This window comes from Saccopteryx leptura, chromosome 6 (genome assembly GCF_036850995.1).
Source record: "Saccopteryx leptura isolate mSacLep1 chromosome 6, mSacLep1_pri_phased_curated, whole genome shotgun sequence".
Lineage (NCBI taxonomy): Eukaryota > Metazoa > Chordata > Mammalia > Chiroptera > Emballonuridae > Saccopteryx > Saccopteryx leptura.
Window position 1 is genome coordinate 3998545 of NC_089508.1, and position 27511 is coordinate 4026055.

General features: G+C 47.4%; 1 protein-coding gene across 5 annotated transcripts in view; it reads right to left on the reverse strand.

Annotated features, from left to right (window-relative positions):
• PPP2R5C (protein phosphatase 2 regulatory subunit B'gamma) overlaps window positions 1-27511 on the reverse strand; it is a 162051-nt gene that overhangs the window by 49543 nt on the left and 84997 nt on the right. For all 5 annotated transcript variants that reach the window (XM_066388019.1, XM_066388017.1, XM_066388020.1 and 2 more), the window contains one exon: window positions 13712-13911. In XM_066388019.1, the coding sequence (XP_066244116.1) occupies window positions 13712-13911 (200 nt within the window). The remainder of the gene's footprint in view (window positions 1-13711; window positions 13912-27511) is intronic.

Here is a 27511-nt window from a genome sequence, read left to right on the forward strand (position 1 = left end):
ATGATGGTGCGGACCGATGTAGTATTAGGAAATCTACTTTTACACATTTCTTGACAGTCCCACTTTCAGTACTTAAAATCCGCCCACCAAACTGCTAAATTTATTGAATTAGATGCAAACCCCAAATGGCTTGGGAAGCATCATTATGGAAAATCCTCACAATGCTGCAAAGTCACGCAGCCTTTCTGTACCTGTACCAGTCACCACCGAGGAGGCAGTAATAAAATATTCATGCTGGACGCGCTGTGGCACCAGGGAACACGTGGAGGTTTGACACGAAGTGACTCACGCCAAAGAGCAACACCGATATGCTAGCTTCAGAGACACAGGAAAGAAAGGTCGATGATTCGGTTCTTTGTGCAAAACCACAAGGGTCCCACTATGCCACTGCCGCTGTTTGAGTCGCATGAGCAGTACTTATAAAGGCGCGTCCACCCAAGGCCAAACTACAGTTCCTCCTGCACTCTCCCTCCAGGCAGAGAAACACTGGGTTCTGTCTGAGTCAGGCTCCTAGGAGATACATGGGGGGGGGGGGGGGAGCCCATCGCTGTTGTTTTAAAACAAATTTGTATTTGCTTGTAAATAATAGAATGTATGTGGGAAAACCAACAGAGGCAGCAGAGAGACCATCTCAGATGGGCCACCAAAAATGTAACCCTGCTGGCAACAGCCTCTTCACTAGCACACAACACGGAAACGTGGCTGACGGGGGACCCAGGTGCACGGCCACAGAATGGCCAGGGGACACACTGCCAGCTGCCAGGCCTCAGGGTGAGACCCTGCAAACCCTCGGGCAGGGCACTGAAGAGCTCCCCAGGGGTAAGGGGCCTGGCCTTTCTTCAGGGTGGGGGGAACATCACATCATCCGGACGTCACTTCTCCACAAGGCAGTTCCTACACCGAATGCAATCTCAAACATAATGCTAGCTGGCCTTCCGAAGAACTCACTGGATGTAACTTACAATGCAGGTGGGTAATACAAGTCCCTGCAGCGACGTCAGAGACTGTCCCTCTCCTAGTTGTGAAGTCAGCCCAGCCCCCAGCAGAGTTCAGCAGCCATCCTGGGGACACCTGTGCCACAAGCCACTCCCTGTCGACCCTCCGGCACCAGGGCAGGGCCATACCCGGCAGGTCCTCCGGCGCCTGCTGCCGGCCACCGCAGGAACGGCAAGCCCCGGTAAGTATTTCCCCTGTGAACATCTCCAGCGACACCTGCGCCCTCAGCCGCCCTGCGCGCCTGTCTGGGGACGTGTCCTGCCCAGCTCCTCTGGTCCAGATTCCAGCCCATCCCTCAGGCTGCACTTGATCTTCACGACACTTTCTCAAGCACGGCCAGGCGGCCGGGTAATTGTCGGGCCAGCCGCTGTCCCGCGCCACCCCCAGGCCACCACTCCGCCCCACACAGACGGGCACTCAATAAACAGGTGAGTGAAGCCACATGGCCACTGTCCCTAAAGGCCAGCGCCATCAAAGAATGCAGTTTATCTCTAGACAGATGCTGAAACGTGGTATTTAAGAAAAAACACTACAAGTTAAATTATTTTGGACAGCTTGTTTTTATAATCATTCAAATATGTTCTTAAATATCTGTTAAAGGTATTGTGGAAATAAAAACCTACAAACAACAATAAAAAAACCCCTAAAAATCTATTCAGGGAAACTTAGTCTCTTTTTTTAAAGAAAGGATATTTTAATTTAATGATTATTTGACAACTAAATGGACAATACCAACATCAGATAAGCATGAAAATATGCTAGTTATTTATGATTACATGTATAAATTTACTCTTTGATTTTTATTTTGGAGTTTAAAAATGGAAAAATTATATCATACATACAAGATGAGCAATAATTTGCAATAGAGCAGTTCCTCAAATAGTGTCATTTTGTTCAACATTGTTTTGTTTTAACTTTTTTTGTTGTTTTGTTTTTTGACAGAGACAGAGAGAGAGTCAGAGAGAGGGGTAGATAGGGACAGACAGACAGGAACGGAGATGAGAAGCATCAAATTTTCATTGCAGCACCTTAGTTGTTCATTGATTGCTTTCTCATATGTGCCTTGACCGCGGGCCTTCAGCAGACCAAGTGACCCCTTGCTCGAGCCAGTGACCTTGGGTCCAAGCTGGTGAGCCTTGCTCCAACCAGATGAGCCTGTGCTCAAGCTGGCGACCTCGGGGTCTCGAATCTGGGTCCTCCACATCCCAGTCCAACGCTCTATTCACTGTGCCACCACCTGATCAGGCTGTTTTAACGTTGTTAAGAAGGAAAAAAATTTATTTCCAGCCGGGGCCACTGTCCCTGGGGTGTGCCAGTGTTCTTGTGTCTGCGTGGGTTTCCTCGGGTGCTCTGGTCTCCTCCTCCGTTCCGAAGCCGTGCGTGGGAGGGGACTGTGCGTCTGCTCTGCCGGGAGAACGCCCTTGTCCGGGGGGGGGCGGTCCCGCCTCACCCCCAGCCACTGGGAGAGGCTCCAGCCACCTGTGACCCTGAACTGGAGTCAGCAGGTTGGAAAGTCACTACTGGACTTGTGCTTACTCATCGTTCTTAGAGGTCTGTAAGCTCACATTTACTTCAGTGCTGAATATTAGAAATGTTTTGGGTGTTCACTTAGAAGTTCGGTGATGTTTCTGTGACCAGGAATATGCCTGTAGAGACTCAACTCTAGTTTATATCAATTAGCTTAGGGTACAACTGGTCTCATTATACTGTATTATACTGTTTCTCCTAAGGTCAGTTTCCAAGAACCTATTGATGATGTTAAGTGAGGACTTACAGAACTTACCATTCAATTAGTGCTGTTTAAAGATAACACTGGGTTTGGAAGTTTCTCTTAAGAGATTTACTCTGGGCTAAAGGTTAGTTCTGCACAGATTCTGAATGATGTATATTTCCCAATATTTTATTATAAAAAATACCAATCAAAAATGTCTAACCTTACAAGGAATAGCTGTGTAGCCATCAGCTAGATCAGGGGTCGGGAACCTTTTTGGCTGAGACAGCCATGAATGCCACATATTTAAAAATGTAATTCTGTGAGAGCCAAACAATGACCCGTGTACCTTACGCATTATCCAATAAAAATTTGGTGTTGTCCCGGAGGACAGCTGTGATTAGCTCCAGCCACCAGCAACCATGAACATGAGTGGTAGGAAATGAATGGATTGTAATACATGAGAATGTTTATATTTTTAACGCTATTATTTTTTTTATTAAAGATTTGTCTGCGAGCCAGATGCAACCATCAAAAGAGCCACATCTGGCTCACGAGCCATAGGTTCCCGACCCCTGAACTAGATTTTACATTTACATTCTAACATATTCTGATCTCTTTTTTTTTGTAGTAAAATGTGAGAAAGTTTAGGAATGCTTTAGAATAGCAAAACTATATATTCTGTAGCCAACATGATATAAATGTACTGAAAAAAAAAGTTTCAGAGCTCAAGCACTGATTTCCCAGTCATGTATGTATAGCCAAACATTTTCACGCTATGTTCCTAACCACCAACTAGATGTAGATTACTTATGGAATTACAAATGATACAAATAACCTTTGATCAGTACATCTTTTCAGAGTAATTGCTGGATGGAGTTGCATTATTATAGATCAGTGGTTCTCAACCTGTGGGTCGCGACCCCAGTGGGGGTCGAACGACCAGAACACAGGTAGTTCTCTGAAAATTCCGATGGCTTTAGGCGACCCCTGTGTTCTGGTCGTTCCGACCCCCACCAGGGTCGCGACCCACAGGTTGAGAACTGCTATTATAGATGAAGCAGAGACTGACATTTAGCGTAAAAGAATAGGATTTACCCTACTTCTTAACCAAAAAACTTGGGAAAATATATGGAATTAGGGCCTTTAAGACACTGAATTTAAGCCCTGGCTGGTTGGCTCAGTGGTAGAGCATTGGCCTGGCGTGCGGAAGTCCCGGGTTCGATTCCCAGCCAGGGCACACAGGAGAAGTACCCATCTGCTTCTCCACCACTCCCCCTCTCCTTCCTCTCTGTCTCTCTCTTCCCCTCCCGCAGTCGAGGCTCCACTGGAGCAAAGTTTGCCTGGGCACTGGGGATGGCTCCGTGGCCTCTGCCTCAGGCGCTAGAGTGGCTCTGGTTGCAACAGAGATGGGCAGAGCACTGCCCCCTGGTGGGCGTGCCGAGTGGATCCCGGGCGGGCGCATGCGGGAGTCTGTCTGACTGCCTCCCTGTTTCCAGCTTCAGAAAGATACATAAAAAAAAAAAAGACACTGAATTTCAGGCAGTAGAGGACAGAGACCCCGAGAATGGGAAACTGGTGAGGCCTACAACTGCCCACATTCCCACCTGGGCAGAACTTCCAGGTTGCAGCACAAGGAAGAGAACCCGGGGAACCCAGTGGACATGGCAGGTAGAACTCGGAAGGCAAGGAGAGGCCCCGAGAGCAGAGAGCTGCCGAGAGAGCGCTCAGACGGCAGAGGTCCCCTCCGCTCCACAGCACAGAGCCCAGCACTGTACTTGCGCGTGGAAGCCACCAGAGCCTGTGAACAGGTCAGAGAGACCAGTCGTTGTCCAAGGTAGGAACGATAATTAGCAAAGAACTTCTGTGGTTTTGGTCACTTCCAATACATCCTAAAAGCAAGAACTATAAAGATAAAACCATTTGCAAGAAACTTTAACTGCAGTCCAATACAAATCTCAAGAACATTAATAAAATATGTAAAGAAACAGCAGTCAACAAGGCAAAGTTCAATGTCAGACATCAATAAAAAATTACATGCAACGAAGCAGGATAATATCATTTATAATGAGAGAAAAACCAATTGACTAAACTGACCTGGGGCTGGACACAAGGTGAGAACTAACTGACAAGGATAGTAAAACAGTATTCTGTGTATTAAAAAAGTTAGGCGGAGACATGAAGATATATACAAAGACACTAAGAAAATACTGGAGATTCAAACTACAATGTGTGGAGTAAAAAATTTACTGGATGGCAATGCACACCAGAGAAGATACTGCAGAAAGATCAGTGGACTTGAAGACAGCAAAGGAAGCGGCCAACTAGAACAAAGAAAGAGAGAAGGACTGGGGAGGAAAGAGCGCCACGCCTGACGGGTTGTGGTGCAGCCGGTAAAGCGCCCCCCTGGGACACTGAGGTCCCAAGTCAAAACCCCGAGGTCGCTGGCCCTGGGCGTGGGCTCCTCAGCTCAGGGTCGCTGGCCTGAATGGGGGATCATCCACATGACCCCAAAGATGCCAGCTTGAGCCCAGAGGTTGCTGGCTGGAGCAAGGGGATGCTGGCACAGTGCCAGTCAATGCACATATGAGAAGCTCAAGGTACATTAAAGTGACAGCAACCACGAGTTGATGCTTCTCACCCTCTTGTTTTTCTCTCTCTCTCTCTCAACCCCCCCCCCCCCAAATGCATGAGTGAGCTGTGGGACAACTTGAAGAAACTGAATGCACATGTGACTGACTGGAGTCCTGGCAGGACGGGGAGCGGACAGAATCTAAAGGTCTAAGAACGCCTGACCAGGCGGTGGCGCAGTGGATAGAGCGTCGGACTGGGATGCGGAGGACCCAGGTTCGTGTCTCCGAGGTCGCCAGCTTGAGCGCGGGCTCATCTGGTTTGAGCAAAGCTCACCAGCTTGGACCCAAGGTCGCTGGCTCAAGCAAGGGGTTACTCGGTCTGCTGAAGGCCTGCGGTCAAGGCACATATGAGAGAGCAATCAATGAACAACTAAGGCGTCGCAACAAAAAACTGATGATTGATGCTTCTCATCTCTCTCCGTTCCTGTCTGTCTGTCCTTATCTGTCCCTCTCTCTGTCCCTGTAAAAAACAATAAATAAATAAAGGTCTAAGAACCAAATACTTTTCAACATTTGATGGAAACTATAAACAAAGCCCAAACACAAGAAAAAGAGGGAAACCACATCAAGGCATATTATAATCAAATTGCTTAAAAATCATAAAAAATTTCCAAAGAAGCCAGAGGGGAATAAAGATATATTTTGTGCAGAGCATCAAAGACAGGACTGGCAGTAGATTGCTCATCGGAACAATGCAAACAAGATGACAGTGGAGCAAAACTGGCAAAGGGTAAAACTCGGACCTGGAGTTCTATACCCTGTAAGCACATCTTTCAAAATCAAAAGCAAACCTGACCGGTGGTAGTGCAGTGGACAGAGCACTGGCCTGAGATGGTAGGGTCCCAGGTTAGAAACCCTGAGGTCGCTGGCTTGAGTGCGGGCTCATCTGGCTTGAGTGCGGGGTTGCTGGATTGTGTGTGGGATCCTAGACATGACCCAATGGTTGCTGGCTTGAGCCCAAGGTTGCTGGCTTGAGCAAGGGCTCACTCAGTCTGCTGTATACACTCCCTCGTCAAGGCACATATGAGAAAGCAATCAATGAACAACTAAGGTGCCATAACAAAGAATTGATGCTTCTCATTCATCTCTCTCCCTTCCTGTCTGTCTGTCCCTGTCGCCAAAAAGAAAAAAAAAAAAAAGAAAGAAAAAAAGGAAAAGAAGAGTGGTTCTTAAACATTTTTTAGGGTCCTAGGACCCTTTTAAATGCCTAACAATTACTAAGGATCCCAAAGAGCTTGTGTTTGTGAGAGTTATATCAACTGATATTGATGGTATCAGATATTAAACCAGGGAAATTTAAAAATCATTAATTTATTACAAAAGAATGGCCCTGGCCAGTTGGCTCAGTGGTAGAGCATCAGCCCAGAGTGTGGATGTCCCATGTTTGATTCCTGGTCAGGGCACACAGGAAGAAGTGAGCACCTGCTTCTCCATTGCTCCCCCGTCTCACTTTCTCTCTTCCTCTCCTGCAGCCATGGCTCTATTGGTTTGAGCAAGTTGGCCCCAGGCACTGAGGATGGATCCATTGCCTCCATCTCAGGTGCTAAAAAATGGCTTGTTTGCAGAGCAACAGCCCTAGATGGGCAGAGCATAGCCCCCTAGTGGGCTTGCCAGGTGAATCTTGGTTGGGGTGCATGTGGAAGTCTGTCTCTCTGTCTTCCCTCCTCTCACTAAAAAAAAATAAATAAAATAAAATAAACCTATTGTTTTAATATAAATAACATTTATAAAAATTATATATTTTTTGTGACAGACAGACAGGGACAGACAGGGACAGACAGGAAGAGAGAGAGATGAGAAGCATCAATTATTCATTGTGGCACTTTAGTTATTCATTGACTGATTTCTCATATGTGGCTTGATTAGGGGGCTACAGCAGACTGAGTGACCCCTTGCTCAAGCCAGCAACCTTGGACTCAAGCTGGTGACCTTGGGGTTTCAAATCTGGTCCTCCAAGTCCCAGTCCAACGCTCTATCCACTGAGCCACCGCCTGATCAGGCTATAAAAATAGTTTTTTATAACAACGATTAGTTATTTCATAAAAGGACTCATATAAAACAAATTCAGTGAGAAGAGTGTTACAGTTACACGTTTGCAAATCTCTTTAATGTCTGGCTTCTGTGTGCTTCTATGCTCGGAATGTTGGTTTGGCTAAACTCTAGGAAGGAAAAGGTAGCAGTGGACTTCTTTGCTATTACCCCAAAGCTTGCCAAGCAGTCATGTAGGAAAGGCCAGCTGTCACATGGGGTCTCAGCTGCATAGAGCCCAAGGCTGTCTGGCACGTGAGTGGCTCTCTCTGACCATGACTGGTTTTGTAGTATCATTTCTTGCTCATCTGGAAAATCTGGTCACTGAACTATGCAGGTCTTCCAGTGGGAACTCCCTTTGCCGTGTGTATCAAGGGTCTCACTCATCAATGCTGCCGCCCGTCTTGCAGGAGGGGCTGCACACAGGGGAGCAGACGCTTGTGCTGGTGGATATAAATCTTATAAAATTCAAATTTTCGCTTGAAAGCTTGAATTGATCATGGCCAACTAACACTGTTGGTTCTTTTCCTTAAAGTGACACTCTCATTTTATCTATTGAGAAAATGCTTGCTAATTATTCAAAATTTTATAAGCAGTTTGCTTGTCGGTCACCCTTCAAGTAAACACCGGTGCTCTGTGAGAAAGGTGGTGACGCTATTACTTGAGCTTGTGTCAGTTTTAGCTGTAAGGAAAGTGCCAACGTCTAAAAAACTAGGTAATCTAATTGAAAAAACCCAGATAGTGGGCTATATTTAAAGCATGACTGAAATGAAGAGATAACGGAGTTGACGTAATTCAGGCCACAGGATCCAGGTGCCAGGAGCCCCCGGGGACTGCTGCTCTTCATCCTTGTCCCCGAACCTGTTTTCTAAACCTGGAAAATGAAGGGTCAGGCCCGACGATCTGTAAGACTCATCTTTTTTAGAATGGGTGGATTTTCGGACTAGAGTCTGTGATGTATACACAGGCAGGAGGGCAGTGCCATCACAGCTAGGACACTACCCCACAGCATCAGACAGACAGACAGACAGACAGACAGTAACAGGTGCTGGTGAGGAGACACGGGGACCCTCGCACACTGCTGGCAGGAACGCAGATTGGTGCAGGCACTTTGGGGAACAGTCTGGCCGTTCCTCAAAAAGCTAAACACAGAGAGGTAACATGGGACCCAGTGGCTCCACGCTGAGGTACACAGTCATGAGACATGAAACATCTGCAGACCAATGCTCACATGCACGTTACTCATAGCTGCCTTCCAAGTATCAGAAACAGTCGTCCCTCACCATACCATGGTTCACTTTTCACGGTATCACTGTATCACGAATTTTTAAATTGTATATATCTAATTTTGTATTGCGGATATTTTGCTATAACATGGGATTTTTGCAGTATATAGGTATTTCTGTATATTTATTATTTTAATTATATATTTTGGCAGTAAAATAAGTATTTCCTAGCCTAAAAATTGAAAATATAAAAAAATATTAATTAAAAGTATTAAATCATCATCATCTTCATCATTCAAGTTGTAGTATATTCACTAGTGAGTACCCATATAGAATTTTATAAAATTATATAGGTTTAAGAGTGTGTAGAAAGTGTTTAATAAGAGCATAGGAAGTGTGTGGTAAAGGTTAATAACAGTGTGGGAAAGGTTTATAAGAATGTGGGGAGGGTTTATAAAGCCTTAAAATATATATAAATAATAAAAATAAATATAAGGGCCCTGGCTGGTTGGCTCAGTGGTAGAGTTTTGGCCTGGTGTGTGGATATCCCAGGTTCAATTCCCGGTCAGGGCACACAGGAGAAGCGCCTATCTGCTTCTCCACCCCTCCCCTCTCCTTCCTCTCTCTCTCTCTCTCTCTCTTCTCCTCCTGCAGCCAAGGCTCCACTGGAGCAAATTTGGCCCAGGTGCTGAGGACGGCTCCACGGTCTCTGCCTCAAGTGCTAGAATGGCTCTGGCTGCAACAGAGTAACGGCCCAGATGGGCAGAGCATCGTCCCCTGGTGGGCATGCTGGGTGGATCCCAGTTGGGCGCCTGTGGAAGTCTGACTGCCTCTCCGCTAATAACTTCGGAAAAATACAATAGATAAATAAATATAAGGTCGCTACTTAGTGGATTTTTGCCTACTGTGGTGGGTTCTGGAACCTAACTCCTGCAATAGACGAGGGACCACTGTACCCCTAATATCCATTAATGGATGAATGACTAAATCAAATGTGATATATATCCATATCATAGAGTAGGGGTTGGGAACCTATGGCTTACAAGCCAGATGTGGCTTTTTTGATGGCTGCATCTGGCTCGCAGACAAATCTTTAATAAAAATATAATAACGTGCCTGACCAGGCAGTGGCGCAGTGGATAGAGCGTCGAACTGGGATGTTGAGGACCCAGGTTCGAGACCCCGAGGTCACCAGCTTGAGCGCGGGCTCATCTGGTTTGAGCAAAAGCTCACCAGCTTGGACCCAAGGTTGCTGGCTCAAGCAAGGGGTTACTCGGTTTGCTGAAGGCCCACGGTCAAGGCACATATGAGAAGGCAATCAATGAACAACTAAGGTGTCGCAATGCGCAACAAAAAACTAATGATTGATGCTTCTCATCTCTCTGTTCCTGTCTGTTCCTATCTATCCCTCTCTCTGACTCTCTGTCTCTGTAAAATAAATAAATAAATAACGTTAAAAATATAAAACATTCTCATGTATTAAAATCCATTCATTTCCCACCGCTCATGTTCATGGTTGTGGGTAGCTGGAGCCAATCACAGCTGTCCTCTGGGATAACACCAAATTTTTATTGGATAATGCATAACGTACACAGGTCGTTGTATGGCTCTCATGGAATTACATTTTAAAATATGTGGTGTTCATGGCTCTCTCAGCCAAAAAGATTCCCGACCCCTGTCATAGAGTATTACTTAGCATTACCTATAACATAAACCTAAAAAACATTATGCCAAGGGAAAGAAGGCTACATACTGTATGATTCCACTCACATGTACCTTTTAAATGGGTGAATTGTATGGTATGTGAATTCTCTCTCAACAAATCATCAAAAAACCATACAGCAGTCCAATCTAATAGGCAATACAGTGGTACCTTGAGATACGAATTTAATTCGTTCTGTAACCGAGCTCGTAAGTCAGTCAACTCATATATCAAACTGCCAATACTGGACCCGTGCACCAACGCGCCAACTAGTGGCAGCTTCCTGAATCACAACTCGTATCTCGGAATTTCGCTCAGATCTCGAACAAAAATATGGACCGAGTCACAGCTCGTATCTTAAAAATTCATATGTTGGTCTGTTTGTATCTCAAGGTACCACTATATATTTATAAGAAGCAAGTATAAGAATTATAACATCTTTAGAGCTTTCAATCCTTCAAAGTTAGTGTAAATTAATGTCTAAAAAACTATGAAAGACTTCCCTAACACCTCTCAAACAAGCAGCGGCTGGCCTGTGTGTGCCTGGTAGCACTTGCTAAGTGGCTCAGACCCAGCACTAGGGGCAGCCGCCTCACTCTCAGCGCGGCCTCTCCTGGGCGCTCCACGCCCAGCACATGCAGCAACCATCGGCACATCACTCTGGCTCATGTCGAGTGGCACAGACAGGCCTGAGCAGTGGCTGACCCTGCACCTCCCAGGAGACTTCAGAGCCAGTGCACCAGGTGGACAACTTAGATCACACCAGATCACAACCTTACCACCCCTATGAGTGATACACATAAGTTATGAGAGGACTTGGCAAACCCCAATGCCCCACTGAAGTAAGTCCTGCTCCACTACAACAGGGCAGGGCTAAGTGCCCAGCTCAGGTGAATGGGGAGCTGTGCCGCTGGGCCCTACAGACACCTGCTACACAAGGTCACGTACCAAGTCTGGGAGGCGGAGCTCTGTCTAACACACAGAAACAAACACAGGAAGTGGCCAAAATGTGGAAACAGAGAAACAGGTCCCAAATGAAAGAACAGGAGAGATCACCAGAAAAAATTATTTAAAAAATTGTAGACCGTCTTCAGGGCTTCAGTATTCTGAGTGGCTCTGGCAGAGAACATTGCCACTGCGAAATGCAGGTGGGACTGACTCAAGCAGGGGGCCCGCACCTGGGTCAGGCAGGTACCTGATCTAAACCAGGCCAACGGGATCTCGTCCTCCACCGACTCCTCCCTCTCAGGGTAAGAGTGGGCTTCAGGGGCTGCTGGCAGTCGAGGCTTCTTAAAAACAGAAAACCTTCCACACATGGAATTTAGTAATAGAAGCAATGTGTTTATAAACTTAATATATTAATACATTTGATTTAAAATAAAATAAATTTGGCTCTGGCCAGTTGGCTCAATGGTAGAGTGTCGGCCCGGTGTGTGGATGTCCTGGGTTTGATTCCCAGTCAGGGTACACAGGGGAAGCACCCATCTGCTTCTCCATCCTTCCCCTTCCCTTTCTCTGTTTCTCTCTCTTCCCCTCCTATAGACATGGCTCAACTGGTTTGAGTGCACTGGCCCTCAGCACTGAGGATGGCTCTTTGGAGCCTTAGCCTCAGGCGCTAAAAATAGCTTGGTTGTGAGTATGCCCCAGATGGGCAGAGCATCGGCCCCAGATGGGGGTTGTCAGGTGGATCCTGGTCAGGGCACAAGCGGAAGTCTGCCTCTCTATCTTCCCTTCTTTCACTTGGAAAAGAAGAAAAAATAAAATAAAAATAAATCAATCAACAAATAAATTTAATATATAATAAATACGCATTTAAAGTCAATGGGGAGCCCCGGCCAGCTAGCTCAGTTGGTTAGAGCACTATCCTAAAACACCAGGATTATGAGTTTGATCCCCAGTCAGGGCACATGCAGGAAGCAACCAGTGAACATACAACTAAGTGGAACAACAAGTGAATGCTTCCCTCTCTCTCTCTCTCAAATCAATCAATAATACTAAAAAAAATCAATGGGTAAAATGGAATATTCAATACATGGTGTAGAGATGAATGATTTTTCAATCATTTTAGAAAATCAAGTTATATCCCTACTTTATACCATTAAAAAAAATTCTAGGAGAATTATAAAGTGTATTATGAAAAAAAAAATGAAAATATTAGGAGAAAACATCAGAGATTTTTCTTTGTGATTCTGGGGTTTGGGAAGCCTTCCAAAGTAATTGAGAGTTGAAATTAAGAAGAGAAAAAAAGACATTCTCCAATTTTTCTCACTCTACATGGGTAAGGTTTTCAGTATTTACTTCTCAGTGCCTGTGCCTGTGCCGTTCTTCAGCTGTGAGTTTGGGAAGGAGCCCACAGGGCCTCTGCAGCCCTGGTCTGACTATACACTGGTAAATTTGGAACTTTAGGAGTTAACAGTAGTAATATATTAAAATAACCAAGCTGATCTCAACTCCTGACATAACAGATTGCAAATTACAGAAAGAACATTACTTCCATCTTTTTTCCAAAGTAAACATACTGAAGTGAGAAACATATTTTAGGTCAACAAGTCTAGTCAATTCTGAAATATAATAGCTTTGGGGGTAAAAATTCATTGAACTTAAGGAGCTTAATAAAAATAAAAATTTAAAATTTTATATTTAGCAACAAGGACTCCCTAGTAACTGGGGAGTACTAATTTCAAAGGCAGATAAAATAGCAACAATTAAAAAAATAAAAACCACAATGGAAAACTGGAGCTTGGGGTCAAACGGCAGGATGTTTTAGTAACTGAGGCATCACGTGAAATGTTCAGGTGGTGCCCATGAAGGTCCCAGTGAGACCTTGCAAAGGACCCAACACAGGATGTACAGTATGAGACAGCAGAGACTGAGATGCGGGGGCTGGGTAGAAGCCGACCATGAGCTCACTGCAGGACAGACAGACGGAGGCTGGCCCAGCCAATCAGGATGGACTGTCCCGACACCAGCTAGGTCCCATCACTGTCTGCACTGCGCCCCACTGTTCGAATGCTCCTGTATGTGGACGGAGAGCACGTTTACTTCTACATTATGTATGGGCGTTATTCCATTAAGGTTTTATGTGTTAAAAAACGAACAAAAAAAGCAAAGAGCATAGTAAGTACAAATAACAGCTCTCCCCTTCTCCCCTGTCGGGTAACTGTGCGGATGAATGAGTTAACCCTTTAGCTGGTCCCTAGGAAGTACCTGGTTCCCCTCACTGTTATCCTCTCTCTAAGCCAGGACGCATTACGGAGATTTTCATTCTTCAAGAGGCAAGTACACACTTTGGAAGAGGAGGATTTCTTCAGGGGAAGTGTCGTGTTAGGCTCAAACGCCACAGCGCATCCTAAGACGCCGGGGTCCTGGCTGTCGCTGAGGGTTGGGGCACGCGGGCTAAGCGGCAGCCACTCACCATATGGACCACTTCTGGGTAGATGGGCTCCGTGATCACATTCCGGTTGTGGGTGATGTACTCCACCATTTCACTTAAAGCAGCTCGTTTTACTTCCTTCCACTTTAGGTCACTTAGTGGGTCGGAAACAAAGTCAAAGAGGACACAACACTGACGTAGCTTCTGGATAAAAAGCTTCTCTTGATCAGCAGGAGGAACATCTGAGAAACAGAAAGCAAAACACATTGATCGCAAAAACGCTTAACCCCAAACTACTGGGAAACACTAAAGCCTTCTACTATTTTTATTTTGAATAAACAGATATTAAGAAAAAAAGAGATGGAATAGGAATGAATAGAGGTTAAACAAGCCTTAAATGAAAAGGGAGAAAAACACTAGTCTCTGCTCAAATCACGTGCTTCACATGATAAAGTTTCTACACTTAAGTCTAAAACCACATTGAGTGCTGTTCAAAATGAAGTCCCTCTAAATACATTCATTCAAATATTATCTGAGTGCCAGTTACCACATGCAGGCACTGAGTGGGCACGGTGTGGGCAAGGGAACAAGAGGCAAATGAGAAGGGAACAAGACCCGGAGAAGGAGGGGCCCGGACAGCCCCACCCATGTGACAACGAGGTGCAGGTGCAAGCACAGTGAGAAAAGGTCACTGGAAGGCCGCGCCCTTGGGTCTCCTGCCGCTGTAACCCGACAGGGCAAGTCTGAAGCTTGCCCACATGAGCTGTCACCCCCCAGCAGGAGTCTCTACCCCCCACCCCCACCCCGTGCTCCACAAAGCACCTTTCACTCCTCCTTCTGGGCTGCGGTCAAGCACATCACAGGTGACAGCAACACAGAGCAGCACAAATAACCATCACTACTGTTTACTGAGTGCTCACCGGGGCCAGGTAACATCCTAAAAGCTCTTACACATATTTACACATTTGTTTCATGCAATCTTACAATGATACAAGACTAAAAAGCGGGATAGCCTGACCAGGTGGTGGCGCAGTGGACAGTGTCGGACTGGGACGCGGAGGACCCAGGTTCGAGATCCTGAGGTCGCCAGCTTGGGCGTGGGCTCATCTGGTTTGAGCAAAGCTCACCAGCTTGGACCCAAGGTCGCTGGCTGGAGCAAGGGGTCACTCAGTCTGCTGAAGGCCCACGGTCAAGGCACATACGAGAAAGCCATCAATGAACAACTAATGTGTTGCAACAAAAAACTGATGATTGATGTTTCTCATCTCTCTCCGTTCCTGTCTATCTATCCCTCTCTCTGACACTCTCTCTGTCCCTGTAAAAAAAAAAAAGAAGCGGGTCTAGAGGGTCAACGTAGGGCTGCAAAATTAGGAAGCTCTGTGTGACTCTGCAGAGTTCCAGGAAGCGTGGAGAACTAGCTGCCAGGGTGAGCGCGACAGCTTCCCCGGGGTGAGGAGGAGATCGGGGTGACTCTACCAGTGGAATTTATTTCCAGGATTTGCAAACTGTCGCAGAAGATTTGTGTAACTCAGTGACCAGTATTTTCCAAGTGATCAATAAATAGTTTCAGTATCATTCAAGGACAACAGAGCCATTCAAAGTGCAAGAGAGTCCTCTGGATTACAGACAGCTTATTGATGTGGTTTCCGAATTGCAGGTCCCTCAAGAAACTACCCATTGTGGCCTGACTTATGGTGGCGCAGTGGATACAGCGTCAATGTGGGATGCTGAGGACCCAGGTTTGAAATCCTGAGGTCGCTGGCTTGAGCGTGGGCTCATCGACATGATCTCATGGTCGCTGGCTTGGAGCTCAAGGTCTCTGCCTTGAGCAAGGGGTCACTGGCTCGGCTTGAGCCCCCTGGTCAAGGCACATTATGAGAAGCAATCAATGAACTAAAGCAGGGGTCCCCAAACTACGGCCTGTGGGCCACATGCGGCCCCCTGAGGCCATTTATCCAGCCCCCGCCGCACTTCCAGAAGGGGCACCTCTTTCATTGGTGGTCAGTGAGAGGAGCATAGTTCCCATTGAAATACTGGTCAGTTTGTTGATTTAAATTTACTTGTTCTTTATTTTAAATATTGTATTTGTTCCCGTTTTGTTTTTTTACTTTAAAATAAGATATGTGCAGTGTGCATAGGGATTTGTTCATAGTTTTTTTTATAGTCTGGCCCTCCAACGGTCTGAGGGACAGTGAACTGGCCCCCTGTGTAAAAAGTTTGGAGCCCCTTGAACTAAAGTGACGTAATTATGAGTCGATACTTCTCATCATCCCTTCCTTCCTGCCTCTCTCTCTCTCTCTCTCTCTCTCTCTCTCTCTCTCTCTCTCTCTTGTGCTAAAAAAAAAGAAAAGAAGCTTTTGGTGTAATATCAACGAAAACACCCACAGTGATCTGAGCAGGCTATTGAAATACCCCTCTTCCCAATCACGTCTCCCTACTCTTCAACCAAAGCCGGCGGCAGACGGGACGCAGCCGCACAGAAGAATCCAGCTATCTCCCATGAAGTCGTTCAAGATGTGCAAAAATAGAAAACAACGCCGCCCTCTCACTCAGTTTGTTTTAGTTTTAGGAAACATGGCTATTTTCATAACAGTGTACTATTTCTGTTAACATGTAATTAGGCTTGTCATTTTGGTAATAAATTAGTGAATAATGCTTAAACATTTTTGTGGTTTTCTTTTGAATGAGGTCAGTATTGGTAGCTAAACCCACATCACAAAGACTCTCTGTGGTCCTACATGGTTCTGCTGAGTGTGAAGGGGGGCCCGAGAGCAAAGCTGAGGAGACCACTGCCACAGACACCCCCTCAGGGCGTGCCCCGGGCTCTCACCTGCTTAGCCCGCCCCACCCCAACCGCCCACCTCTGCCGGCCCCACCCCCGACCGCCCACCTCCTGTTCAGGGTCTCCTGCTGGCCTCGCCTCCCTGGTGGGAGCAGAGGTGGGACTGAGAGCCCGCTGGCCCTCCTGTGCTTTACACAGCTGGCCACCTTGCTCAGTCTCTTCCCCAACGAGAACTACTGAGGGGAGGTGCCAGGTGACGCTCTCCAGCTTTGTCACTGGATGCCTGCACCTGCACTGACCTGTTGCCCCTGCCCTGTGTGTGGCAGGGCAGGGGCAGTCAGACATACTGCCCGTGGGATACTTAGGAGACCCCTAGGAACCAAAATTTGATTCGTAAACACTGTGACTACTCAAGGACCATCCAGCCATTTTAAACGAGTAGCGTCACTGCCACGTTGGGGTCTCTCCACCTTCAAACATCCAGCCCTCTCCAATGAAAAGCTCTCCTTTTCCGAATGTCCTCCTTGCCCCGCTTCACACCTCGCTGGACACCCTGGGCTTGCCCTCCAGTCGCAGGGTTACCTTGAGAACACAAGCTCGTTTTGTGGTCACAGAGTGCGTGTTTGGGACCTCCTGGCATTCTCACTCCTCAGGACTGCAGAGGAGGAGCTGAGAAGCCTGCGCTTACCCCTAAACCACCCTGACACCCCTCGCTCGGGACCCGCCTCCGGTGAGCCCTCGAAGGACAGTGCCCGGCAGGCACCGCTGTCGCACGTGCGGAAGAGCACACTCACTGAGAGCCTGCAGGCCCTGCCCACAGCCGCCACCCCACCCCACGGCGCAGCACGGACGTGACGGCACCACACACTCTGACACCAGGGCACCGGGGTGCAAAGTGATGTTGGAGCCATGCCGGGCCGTGTCAAAGAAGTCTTCTATACACCACCAGCACAGGCCAGTCTGATGCACAGGACAGCTACCAACATCCAGGAAAAAAAGATTCAGCTCTTACCAAAACACCAGACCAAATCCTTTACAATTAAGAAGGAAGAGCAGACTAAATTTTTTTTTTTTTTTTTTTACAGAGTCAGAGAGAGGGATAGATAGGGTCAGAGAGACAGAAATGGAGAGAGAAGAGAAGCATCAATCATTAGTTTTTCGTTGCAACACCTTAGTTGTTCATTGATTGTTCTCATATGTGCCTTGACCGTGGGCCTTCAGCAGGCCTTGTAACCCCTTGCTCAAGCCAGCAACCTTGGATCCAAGCTGGTGAGCTTTGCTTAAACCAGATGAGCCTGCGCTCAAGCTGGCTACCTTGGAGTCTCGAACCTGGGTCCTCCACATCCCAGTCCAACGCTCTATCCACTGGGCCACACCACCTGGTCAGGCAGCTCTCTTTACTTCTTTTTTTTTTTTTTTTCTTTTTTTAATTTTTTCTGAAGCTGGAAACGGGGAGAGTCAGTCAGACAGACTCCCGCATGCGCCCGACCGGGATCCACCCGGCACGCCCACCAGGGGCAATGCTCTGCCCACCAGGAGGCGATGCTCTGCCCCTCCAGGGCGTCGCTCTGCCGAGAGCAGAGCCACTCTAGCGCCTGGGGCAGAGGCCAAGGAGCCATCCCCAGCGCCGGGGCCATCTTTGCTCCAATGGAGCCTTGGCTGCGGGAGGGGAAGAGAGAGACAGAGAGGAAGGAGGGGTTGGGGGTGGAGAAGCAAATGGGCGCTTCTCCTATGTGCCCTGGCCGGGAATCGAACCCGGGTCCCCCGCATGCCAGGCCGACGCTCTACCGCTGAGCCAACCGGCCAGGGCCTCTCTTTACTTCTTAAAACCTCATTTGACTCTTTTTACAATTTCACTGTTGTAAAATTAAATCGTAACAATCAAATTGAGCACAATACAAACAATGCAGTCCTAGTCCATATCAAATATCTCCATAGATGATTTGAATGCAACTTAATTAGCTTCTTATTGGCCCGCACATGGAGACAGTCTTGCGCTGGGTGAGGGGCTGCACCACCAGGAGGAAAACCCAGTGGAGGAACCAGAGAACATGCTCGAGGCCTTCGTGCACTCTGACTTTTTAAAGAGAGGTTTTATTTATTGGTTTTGGAGAGAGAGAGAGAGCGAGAGGTGGGGAAGAGCAGGAAGCACCAACTTGTAGTTGCTTCTCATATGTGCCTTGACCAGGCAAGCCCAGGGTTTTGAACCAGCAACCTATGCGTTCCAGGTCGACCCCTTATCCACAGTGCCGCCACAGGCCAGGCCATATTCTGATTTTTTAAACAGTATAAATGAGTTATTTCTTTAATTAAAAATAAAGTCTTTACAAATTAGCATTGCTAATCTTGATGGAAGGAAAAAGGTATGACAGAATATGACCTGTACTTGACTCCTGGCTGTCCGTGTAATGTGAACCGAATGCGAAAATTAACCAGGACTGACACCGTTGGTATATTACACTTCAGTGCTTGGTATTCAAGACCACCTGACTCCGACATAGTAAATCACGACCCTAGCTTTGACCCAACTCTTATAATTAATTCTTGGAGCAGAATAAAAAAAGTAATGGATTTTGAATTCTGCCCATGAGTGACAGTGGCTTATTTTAATTTTAAATTGTACCCAGACTAATAACACTAACTCACTTGTTTTAGAACACGTTAATGGACAGCCCTGATCCCAACAGAGAGTATCAACTAAACAGCACAACACGAAACAGAACAGAGACAACTCAAGTGTGGCCTGCAGGGTGGAGCTGCCCAAGGACAGGGCCCTGCCACTGAAGAGAGGTGCAGAAAGGACGCCTGCTGGGAAAGGCCCCACGACAGCACTGAGAAGCCCCCCACTACGTTGAAATTGTTGATCTAAGAGAAAGAGGAACATAAAAGAGGCTACCACATTTAGGCTAATAGTCTTAGTATTAATGCTTTTACTATTTTGAAAGTTAAGACCTGTAATGTTCTTCTACACAAATAATATCAAAAGTACCTCATGTTTGTGTCAATCTCATCACCTCCCCACCCCCTAGTATTTTCATCAGTTTGCTATGGTGAACTTGGGATGCTTCCCAATTATAAGGTCTACCGGAAAGTTCTGTCCATTTCTATCCCAACAAGTTTCGACAGGTAAGCACATGTTTATTTGGCGCATGTGTGTCTCTCTATTTTTATCACTTAATGTATACATACTGACATAGCAAATTAACTAAAACAAAGTTGATTCACGTTAGTCTTATGTGTGAAGCGATAGTGTACCCATGGCTACAGATAAAGTTCATTTATGCCACTGTAATTTTTACGAATTTCAACAAGGAAGAAATGCTACAGAAGCATGTCTGTCGCATCCACTATATTCCCTGGACTTAGCACCCTCCGACTATCACTTGTTTTTGTCCTTACAAAATTTTTTGAAGGGCAAAAAATTCAAAAATGAAGAAGATATTAAACAAGCACTGGTTCAATTTTTCGCACCAAAAGATGAAACATTTTTCAAAAATGGGATATACAAATTGCCCTCACGCTGGCAAGAAATCATTAATAATAATGGCAATTATATTATTTAATAAAGTTTACTGACGGTAAGAAAAATTTGTATTTTGTTTTATTCCAAAAACGGACAGAACTTTCCAGTAGACCATATATTTCAAAGTCAATCCTTAAAGATATCAGGAGCAAAATGTATGCATACCCTTGTACAAAACCCGCAGGGGAGAAGGGGAGAAGGCACTGACCTTGGCATTGGAAATAACACAAAGAAGGTGAAGATAAAAATGTACACATTGGCCCTGGCTGGCTGGCTCAGTGGTAGAGCGTAGGATGGGTGTGCAGATGTCCTGGGTGCGATTCCCGGTCAGGACACACAGGAGAAATGATCATCTGCTTCTCCCCCCCTTTCTGATCCCCCTACTCTCTCTCTCTCTTCCCCTCTCAGCCAGTGGGCTCGATTAGTTCAAACGCTGGCCCTGGGCACCGAGGGTAGCTTGACTGGTCTGAAGGTTGGCCCCAGATGGGGGATGCCAGGTGGATCCCGGTCAGGGTGCATGTGGGAGTCTATCTCCCCTCCTCTCATAAAAAAAAAGTAGGTATTATTCTTTTAAAAACATATTTACTAGCCTGACCAGGCGGTGGTGCAGTGGATAGAGCATCAGACTGGGATGTGGAGAACCCAGGTTTGAAACCCCGAGGTTGCTGGCTTGAGCTCAGGCTCATCTGGTTTGAGCAAAGCTCACCAGCTTGAGCCCAATGTCTCTGGCTTGATCAAGGGGTCACTCGCTCTGCTGGAGCCCCCCAGTCAAGGCACATATGAGAAATCAATCAATGAAAACTAAGAAACCTCAATGAAGAATTGATACTTCTCATTTCTCTCCCTGTCTGTCTGTCCCTATCTGTCTGTCTGTCACACACACAAAAAAAACCCCCTAAAACAACAACAAAGAACATATGTACTAAAGGAAAGCCTGTAGTTAATCAATGTTGAATAGAGATGCTTAGTAAAGGTTACTCTCAGAGCAGGTGAGAGCACCCATTTCTGGCTGAGTAGGTGTTCCTGGTGCCACCAGGCATCAGTGGCACAGAGCAAGTGACACAGAGTGGATTTATTCCACTGACTCCTGGCCTCCAAAGTGGGAGCAAGCCCCGGGAGTTACCCAAGGTGACAACAAATGTCCACATAAATCGCCTTCTACTGCAAATAAAGAAGTCAGAAATGCTAACATTTACTACACAAACGGACACATACTGGAGGTGCGTGCCTGAGCCTGCTCTGTGGCCAGGCATGTGCGACCCAGGCTGGAGACCGGGCGAGGCAGGAAGGAGCCACGTGGCGTGCACACGGGAATCTGAAACGGCCAATCACGTCACAGTTACCTGCACAGGGGCTGCCAGCAATGTGCACCTCACTTACAGGGGCTGACAGACGTGACGTCACGTAAGACATCTTTATCACCAAATCACAGGATGTGATGTGATAAGGCCGAATGAACACACTGTTGCCCTATGCATAGAGGCATCGTGGGAACTCTTGCTTGTGACAGAAAGAGGATTAAAAAAAACAAGCCAGGCCCACTTCTACATGACGAGTCTTGGTGGTGAAGAGAAAGAGTCCAGGGTCCAGAAAGGGCCATGTTTCTGCACGAGCTGCATGAAGCAGAGCCACGTTCTGTATGTAGATGATGGCTTCTTCCAAAGAACCGTGACCCCAGCGAAACAGGCAGAGCCACAAAAAAGAGGGAACGCCAATTCTGATGTCCCAGAGGGTCGCTCGTGAGGGTCCCCGTACTTCTTGGTCACACACACAATACTGGTAAGCAGCTGCAGCAGCTCCGTTTTCAGGGAGGGCCCCCGAGGGCCTGTGAAAGTGTGCAGGTCGTGAGCACAGTGACACCTCAAACAAGATGCAAGCAAACCAGCAACCGCTCCGAAGCGGAGAACCACGCCTTCCGCTGTGGCGTCAACGTGTCTTTCTCACGCATTTATTCTTGGTACAAAATGAGCAGGAATAAAGTTAAATCCAACTAGTAACAACTCTGAGTAAATCTGGGGTTCTTCATTAAAAATGTACTCAATTCCACTTAGCTCTACTTCCTACAGGAGGGAACAGCGGATGGCAAGTGTCCCCTGCCTAAGAAAACAAAAGCTCAGTGATATTATCATGTTTTTGAAAGAGAAAACACATACACCATTTTCTGAGCTGACCGTTTCCTCCCGCGTCCTGGGTGTCCACAGGCCCGGGCGCTCGTCGGCAGCGGTCACCGCCCCTGGCACCGCCCCACGGAGCCTCAGGACGAGACCGTGTGTCACAGCCAGCCCTTCTCTTGCTCTGCTCCATGCCTCGACTATGCAGGGCTTTTAACGTCCCACATCGATCTGGAGCGAGTGGAGGTCTTTGCAATACCGAGTCCTCCAACCCGTGAACATGGACTAGTTCTTCAACTGCTCAAGTTTTCCTTAAATGTCTTCCAAAAAAGTTCTATAGTTTTTTCCTAAAAACATGTTACACATCATATTTTAAAGATTCATTCTTAGGTATTTGTTGTGTTCTGGTATTATTGCAAATAGTATCTTTAAAAAGATAATTTGCTAGCTGCTGCTGTAATACAGAAAAAAATGACATTGGGTGTTTCTTCTGTATCCAGCTACCTTCCTCCACGCACTGATTCTGAGAACGATCTGCCGACCTTCCAGTCTTCCGTGATACCACCCGCTCATCTGCAGATGCCGACGCTGTCCTTGCCCGAGCTGCACAGAGGTGTGCAGAGCGGAGCCTCCTCTCTGCCCCGTCTCCTGGGGAGGCGCTCACCGCGCCACCATCATGCCGAGTATGATGCTTGCACGAGGAGTCTGCGGTCACATCGCCCAGATCCGGGAACCAACTGACAGATGCAATGCTGTCCCAACCCCTACCCCCACAGAGACTGTGCAACTGGGCAGGTGGACTCTACAATGTACCTAGAAATGCAAGGGAACCCCTGCAGAGGAACAGCAGGGTGGGGGACTTGCTGCTCCAGAAATCGAGACTGACTGAACGTAGCCAGGGCTGGCGAGGCCACAGAGAACAGAGTCCATGCTGGCCGGTGCACGTGTGGATATTTGACAGGTGACAACTGGATTACAGAACAGCAGAGAAGGCCAGTCTGGGAATGCACGGTGTTGGAACAAGCAGGCACCCAGGGACAAAAAAAAAGGGGGGGGAGGAAGGGGAAAGAAAGGAAAGGGTGGGGAGGAAAGGAAAGAAAAAAGCTGGATCACATGACAAAGAAAAGTAAAAGGTGAGTAAAAGAACACAGCTCCGAAAGTCAGAGCTCTAGTGTTTTTAGAAAACAACACGGAACACCTTTTGCAGAGGATGAGGCAGAGAAGGACTCAGGTACAGACACAGGAATCATGAAAAGATGAATAAACTGAACTACTTAGAATCAAACATTTTTCTTCATCAAGACACCACCAAGAATGAAAAGACACGCCACCGAGTAGGGGAGCTACTTGAATGCACAGAGCCAAAGGGTTCGTGTCCAGAATGTACTAACTTTTCCAATAAATTCAGAGTACCAAAAGGAAAGTAGGCGAAGTCTTAACCAGGCCCTTCACAAAATACACCCACATGGCTAATCACACATGAAAGGATCGTCACCCATTAATAACTAGAGAAACGCAAACTGAAATCACAATGGGATACCACCAGACACCCAACAGACTGACTATCCTTAAACAGTCTGGGGACAGACACCCAGTGTTGGGAGTGCTGAGCGGGACTATAGGTGAGGTCAAGTGCAGGGCAGACACATGTGCCTGTGGCATGTGACCCAGCCAGGCTCACACACATGTGCACAGAGTATGTGAAAGAACGTGTGCAGGGCTGGCAGCCCAGTGTCCAGCAGCAGTGGGTGATCTATAGCAGCCCAGTGTCCAGCAGCAGTGGGTGATCTATAGCAGCCCAGTGTCCAGCAGCAGTGGGTGATCTATAGCAGCCCAGTGTCCAGCAGCAGTGGGTGATCTATAGCAGCCCAGTGTCCAGCAGCAGTGGGTGATCTATAGCAGCCCAGTGTCCAGCAGCAGTGGGTAATCTATAGCAGCCCAGTGTCCAGCAGCAGCCCAGTGTCCACCAGCAGTGGGTGATCTATAGCAGCCCAGTGTCCAGCAGCAGTGGGTGATCTATAGCAGCCCAGTGTCCACCAGCAGTGGGTGATCTATAACGCCCCACGACTGTGGAGATGAATAAAGTACAATCACACACAGTGAGGATACATCTTACAGAATACTGTGGAATGAAAGAGGCGAGATAAAAAGGGTTGGTTCAGCACGATTTCATTTATATAAAGCAAAGAAACAGGCATCTGGAATCCTATATGGGACCCGGAGGGGCCTTCTGCGTGCCTGGTCAGGCTGATGGTTACTCGAGTCCTGGCTTTATAATTAATTATTCCTCACCTATTTTATAGGCGTCGGCATGTCAGTTATATTTCAAATCAAAAAGGCTACAAAGTATGTGCATGTGGCAAAAACCCCTCTCTTCTCCCAAAGGCAACCACTGTCACCAGCTGGTGTGACCCCGGAGCTGCCCCGGGCACAGAGCCCAGGCACACTGCCCGCACACGTAAGCCAGTCCACAACACATTAGATGAGTCAACACTGAAAACCTCCAAACTGACTCTGATTTGGTTGGGAATGGAAATACACACAAACAGTCCCAACACGTTTTCTAACATTCCCCTACGTCGTGTTTCTGTCGAAGAATTAAAGCTTGGGATATCTTTTTTTTTAACTGAAAACAAAACAAAACCCCTTTCTAATCAGGACGAAGTTCTAAATGATCTCTAGTTTTTTTCTTCTATTATATCAGGTTTCTCCCTCTCCCTTTAAGAAAAGGTCAGCAATCATGACTCCGACTGTACACTGTAAACTGGGGTATGACTTGCTGCTCAGCTCTCAGGTGCTGGGCCGGAAGCAACAGAGACAGAACTGGAGTCTTGCGTGGGCTCCAGCCTTGAACACGCAGCCCGTGTCAGGAGGATTTAACTTAAAAAGTGGATCCGGCACACACGCCAGGCACTGTACCAGGTGTGGACAACACGCAGATAAATTAAAACGTGATCAGGAGTCCCCCCTCACCAGCAGTTTCAGTTACCTGGAATCAACCAAGGTCCAAAAATATTATACTAAGTGGAAAATCCAGGAAATAAACAATCTGTAAATGTAAAGCCATGCACCACTGTGCGTAGTATGATAATTTCCTGTGCTGTCCCATTCGGGACACGACTGCTCCCTTTGTCCAGTGTGGCCACATGGTCTGTGCTGCCTGCCCGTTAGTCACTTAGCAGCCGCCTCAGTCACCAGATGGCCAGTCGTGGTGTCACAGTGCTCGTGTTCAGGCCGAACACTGCGCCACAGGCCCACGTCCTTCACTCACCAGCCTCATCACACAGACACTCGCATCCCAAGTGATCACAAGAAGGGTGAGTAGAGTACAGTATTTCCAGAAAACACAGTCATGTGCTCATTACAGTGACTGTTGTAACTGCTTTATTTTATTAGCAGTTATTATTACTCTCTCATGGTGCATGATTTATAATCCAAGGTTTATCACAGGTGTGTGTGCAGGAAGAGCACAGTATATGTAGGGTTTGGCACTAATCACGTTTTCGGGCATCCATTGGGGATGACGGAATGTACCCCCCGTGGCTGAGGAGGAGGACCATACTTGATTTAAAAGGAAAACAATAACTAAAACATGCAAGAAGCAAGCAGGACGATGACTGAAGCCTGGGAGGTACAATGGGGACCTAGGAGACAGGGGGAGGGATGCAGGTTGAGGGAAGGGTTTCCTGGGGGGGCACTTGAGCTCGGCCCTAGAGGAGAGTGCGCAGGACCACGTGGGCCCGAGGATGCTGTGGCCCGCCTGCTTGGGGCCTGCAGACCCACGCAGGGGATGGCGGATCTACAGGTGCCCACTTCCCACATCAGAGGGCCTGAAGTGACAGGACCAAGGAAATAGGGTGCCCTTTCCTGGAAAATCGATTTCCCCCCAAAAGACAAAGCCTTAAACGAGGACACTACTGCTTACATTTACAAACCCTAACTTGATCATGCTGGAGCCTTCACCATGCATGTCCAGAGGAGGGCCTCTGTCTTGTTCACCACTTGAGCCCTTGTAGTTAACACCGAGCAAGTGCACAGTGGGGCTTCGAATATCTGTGGAATGAACAAATCAATCGGAAGGAAACAAATTCAGGTAATTTAACTGGGAGGTACCATAATCTGAAACCTATTTATATTCAAAGAATGCCACATGCATCAGAGTAGAACACAAAGTCTACACAAATTCAAGATAAAATCAAGCTCTTTGTAGAAACTGCGTAACTGCCTCCGGCCGTCAGAGGTACTGGGATGGACACTGGGAGCAGCACACACAGGGCTTTTAAGCAGGTGAGTGGTGCCCTCTGACCTGGGAACACGAGAGATCTGGTCAGAAGGGACCCAGGCACTGAGGTTAAGATGCCAGAAGCAGGAAGATCTACTTCAAAGGAGAAGGCCAGTCCAGGAAACTGTCCCTGTCTCCTCTAGAGGCAGCCATGGCCCGGGGCTCTGGCTCCTCAGGCACTGGCCCAGCAGCAGGGGTCCCTCTGCTCTGTCCGTGCAAACTTCCACCACCTGGAAGCACGCTGAACATGACTAAGTGCAATACCCACTGGTATGGAGAGGAAGAGACGAGACTGACTTCTACCCTGACCCATAGCATCCATGTAATTTCAAAACTGAGTGACTCCTCTCCAACTTTCCTACCTTGATGATCTGCAGTTACAATAAATTTCTTTAAAAATTTTTTTTATTTATTCATTTTTAGAGAGGGAGAGAGAGAGAGAAGGGGGAGGAGCAGGAAGCATCAACTTCCATATGTGCCTTGCCCAGGCAGGCTCAGGGTTTTGAACCGGCGACCTCAGTGCTCCAGGTCGATACCTTACCCACTGCACCACCACAAGCCAGGCACAATACATTTCTCAATGTGAAGATGCAAGTATCACAGTTTGTCATGCTAATATATACATTTTCCACATTAACACTGCCCAAATGAAGTTGCGTCTTCCCCTGGACGGTTCTTTCCTTTCTCTTTCTTGGTGACCCTTAAAGAATGGCTTACCCTCCGCCTGGCACCAGCTCCGCCTGGGAGACGCTGTGGTTTATTTAGCTCTGGCACATGTGCTGTGCGTTTGGTCGGTTTCTCAGTGGCTACTGCTTCATAACAGCCACCGAGGCCCCTCACGCGGTCCACACGATCTGATGTCAAGGGGACGCAGGGATAGTGGTAATGCAAATCAGACAGGCCTCTGAAGCACGAGGTCACCAAGAGTGACCACTTGTTTCAGAACACTGAGCGCTGTCCACCTCGTGGGTCTTCTGTTGGGTGGCACTGAGGGAAACAGCCAGAAGCAGCAAGGCGCCTTCTTGTCACCGGCACACTGGGCCGCCCTCTTCCAGGCGCCCTGCCTGCTGAGCTAATTTGGACAGAGATGTGGTAACGACGTTAAGGCTTGCCAGCGGTTTCTACATCCACACTTCCGCTTAGA